General features: G+C 42.4%; 1 protein-coding gene across 1 annotated transcript; it reads left to right on the forward strand.

Annotated features, from left to right (window-relative positions):
* Positions 1-374: 374 nt before the first annotated feature.
* On the forward strand, positions 375-3,325 carry LOC129599850 (uncharacterized). Its single transcript, XM_055498190.1, has 2 exons — positions 375-863; positions 2,272-3,325. The coding sequence occupies exons 1-2, from the start codon at positions 585-587 to the stop codon at positions 2,926-2,928; spliced, it is 936 nt and encodes a 311-aa protein (XP_055354165.1). The 5' UTR covers positions 375-584; the 3' UTR covers positions 2,929-3,325.
* The last annotated feature ends 196 nt before the right edge of the window (positions 3,326-3,521 follow it).

Below are 3,521 nucleotides of genomic sequence, written 5' to 3' on the forward strand. Positions count from 1 at the left end.
AGCAAGTTTACCACCACCGTGAAAAAAATGCTGCGCCAGACGCTCGACAAGGTTTGGTAGACTTAACAATAAGCATCGAAACTTCAAAAATTGGCGCTGGCGGTTGTGGAAGACGCGGAATTAAGTCAGTACTTCCGAATGCAGTAGTGATATTACAAAAGTATCGTGCGGCAACCGGTTTTCGTGTTACCTGGTTGATGCCGGTCTGGTACAGTCTGTAGAACGTAAAAGCGCAATTAAACATTTAATTATTCGCCGTTTGCTCTAATCGCATCGAGCAGCGACAGTGCAAAACAGATGGAAATGGTTTATTTCGGCCTCGAGTTAGCACAAATTTTTATTAATCGTCAGCTCAGTGCGTACATGAGCGCTATCTTCTAGTTCTAACCATAAAAATATGTACTCTTGTATCGTATGTACTCGGTTCAGCCAGTGTAGTTGATTTGCTGTCAGCTGATACAGTAAAAACCGTGTTGCACATGCACGGTTTTTATGCCGTTTTTTATTTCGGTTTCGGTTGGTATGAAATTCCTTCCAGATCAGAGTAGTTCTCAAGCCAGGCTAAGCCTACAACGATCATTTCCATGGATGACTCCGCGATCCAAAATGTGCAGAAGGCGCTGCACTTTAAGCGTTCTCGCTCGTACGGTGATTTTTCCACGTTTGATCCTGCTTTTGACGATGTGATGAGAAAAGCTGTGGAGAAGAGCGCGTATGCCAAGCCTTTCAAGCGCCTCATACGACGGTTGGCACTCGTGTCGTTTGCCCGTATCTTGCTAATATGGATAGTCCTTGCTGCTGAATATATGCACGCCCAACCAGGGGATAAGCGTGAAAACCAGGAACGCGAACACCAAGAGCAGGTAATCTTTTAACGGTTTAATCTACAGATATCCTGTGAAGAGCAGTACAGATACATTGTGATTGTGCGTCGTGCTATCGTCGAGAATTCTCGTACAGATAATGCTGAGCTGCATAAGTACATTAGTTTTGATAAACTTTAAATAAAATAACAAAATAAAACTAAATAATAAACTAAACAATACTTAAAACCTACTAATTTTTGAATAAGGAGCACTCGCTTCGGATATGTGTCCCGCTGCAGCCTTCATTTAGTATGCGGTTTTAAATAAATAAATAAAGATACACCGGGTGGCCCAACAAAATGGCGGTCTCCGCTTTTGGTTTACCTCTCGGCTCTCGCGAACCACACATCATATCGTTAGCAGACTCATTCGATAGACATTCTCCCTGTTGGCTACCGAAAACAATTGTACAGTAATTTTTTCCGGCCCGTAATTCAGAAACATGTTTTAAAGAAGGATGTCAGGTAAAATGGTATGAAACTTTATTGTGTCCCGGCTCACAAAATGCAGAATCTCGTGGCTTTATTTTCCTTGCAAACTTTTTGAAACATTTTCAACTGTTTTTTGTGGTGAATAATTTCTTTTTTCAGTAGAAAACAAGTTGCTGGCATGGCACATGCGCTGAATTAACTAATCGGTAATCGCACTTTACGACTTTCTCCAGAAATGGAAGTTTTTTATACATTTGACGTTACCAAGTAATTTTGTCACGAAATTTTTTTATGGATGACAGGAGTGACAGAAAATGCCTCTTTAACTAATAAGTGGCCACGTCATAACAAGTTTGACTAAAATTACGCGAGGCCGACGCACGTTTTTACAGCTGAAATTTCTAGAAACTCTACATTCTGGTCACGCTCCATTTGGAGCATGGTTTATTTATAAAAGAATAAGACATATTTCGTGTGATATGCGGGCTTTGCGGAAAATAGTAAATTGTATACTTATATTTTGTGCAATGATTTTAAACGTTCATTCATTAAAATCCGACAACTGGTTGATTTTGTGCGGAGCGCGAAGCCAACATACAGTTTGACTGCAAAATTTGTTAGTACCGTATTTCAACTAAGAACACTAATTTCTGCGGTTTTTTTCCCAAGCCGGTTAACCTTTATAGGCAGCACTCCCCTTTACTTTTTGAAGTACCCACTTTTCCAGAACTTCCGGGGCACGTGCCCCCGTTAAATTCGACACTGCCGCGAGTTTCTGAATATCATTCAGCGAAAATGGTCATGAAAAGAAGGGCATTAAGGAACAACATATTTTTGAATAAAGGTTTATGCGCTTAGTTCGTTACTTTACTAAGTTTACTTACGTGAATTTTATAAATTAGTTGCAACTACCTATTGTACCTATTGTTCTGACTCTATTCTGACTTTATCGTTCTGTGGCTGCGTTTTTTTAGTCAAGCCAACGTCCATTCCTCCTGGAGTATCTCCCTACCGCTATAACCGCATGGACTACCTTCGCTTGTGCCGGTTTTGGCAATGCTGGCTTGCTCTGGTACAATGCGCGCAAGATGCGCGGAAAGTGGTTTCTGTCAGCGGCAAAGATTGAGAACAACATGTCCATGTCTGTCGGTTGGTGGGAAAGCGAAAGCCTGCTATGGAACCTGGGCTTGAACTTACTGTTAGCCATGCTGGCCACGGTCAGCATGGTGACGGTTGTGGGGATTGTCGAGTTACATTTTCCTGGATTGTTCATCTCGCTCTGGTGGCATGTCGTCCATGTCCTGTGGCATCATTACACTGTGCATGTACCGCCCCGGTACGAATTGCTGTTGGCTATGCTCCCGTGTGGCGGTTTCGAGGTGATCAAGCTGATTACCGTTTGGCAGTGTCGTCGAGCCATGCTGCGGTTTCAAAAAATTTGCGCCGCAGACGCGCCCAAGGAAAACGCCTTTGACTGGTCGATCATTGTGGAGGGATTGTACTATAGTGTCCTGGCTGTTGTCCATTGGTTGGTCATTTGGGTGGGGCATGCCCTTGTTCTGTTGCGCCGAAAACCATTCACGCATTCATTCATTCATTTATTCATGTATCAGAAGCGGACGACCCGGTAAACTGGTCTTCGGTATGTGAGACTTCTGTTAACGACGAAAGAACACCAGCTCGAACATTCCCAATTTGTTACGATACCTGGTACCGATCCGACTGTCCGCGTCTTTACACTATTCTTCAAACTAATTTCTTGGCCTTCTCATCTAATGTTTTTCTGCTTCATGCATAATTGTCTGCAATGTGAATTTCGTAGTTATATTTTGTAGTTACGCGCGATGGATGTTGTAGAAGTCTTTCCCGAAAATACATACGATAGTTTTCCGTACCGCAAGCGGTACAGTTATTAGACTCATTTAAACAACTTACTGAACAGCACTCAGTGGGCACCGGCTTAGTCTAGTTAGTTTGTGTTTTCGTTTCTGTGTTCTGGTGGACTGAGAAAACAAACGGTGGCACCGATCCGATCATCCGCGACTGTTGCCGCGATTTTGAAAACTAGAGTAATCTTCGAGTCTACTCGAATAATCATTCAATATTTTTCGAATCATCTCATGCTATTTAAGTTCTGCAAAAGATTGTTACTGATGTTCACGTCTTTCCTAGTATGTATGCGTAAGCACAGTTCACAGATATCGCTGGAGATATAAGAAGTAAA

This window comes from Paramacrobiotus metropolitanus, unplaced genomic scaffold, assembly GCF_019649055.1.
Source record: "Paramacrobiotus metropolitanus isolate TYO unplaced genomic scaffold, Prichtersi_v1.0 Parri_scaffold0000156, whole genome shotgun sequence".
NCBI classification, from domain to species: Eukaryota; Metazoa; Tardigrada; class Eutardigrada; order Parachela; family Macrobiotidae; genus Paramacrobiotus; species Paramacrobiotus metropolitanus.

Bases quoted from the DNA above. Each gene is read 5' to 3' on its own strand.
- LOC129599850 (XM_055498190.1), top strand. From the start codon at position 585: ATGGATGACTCCGCGATCCAAAATGTGCAGAAGGCGCTGCACTTTAAG. The intron at 864-2,271 runs GTAATCTTTTAA...GCGTTTTTTTAG, and splicing joins AACGCGAACACCAAGAGCAG to TCAAGCCAACGTCCATTCCT.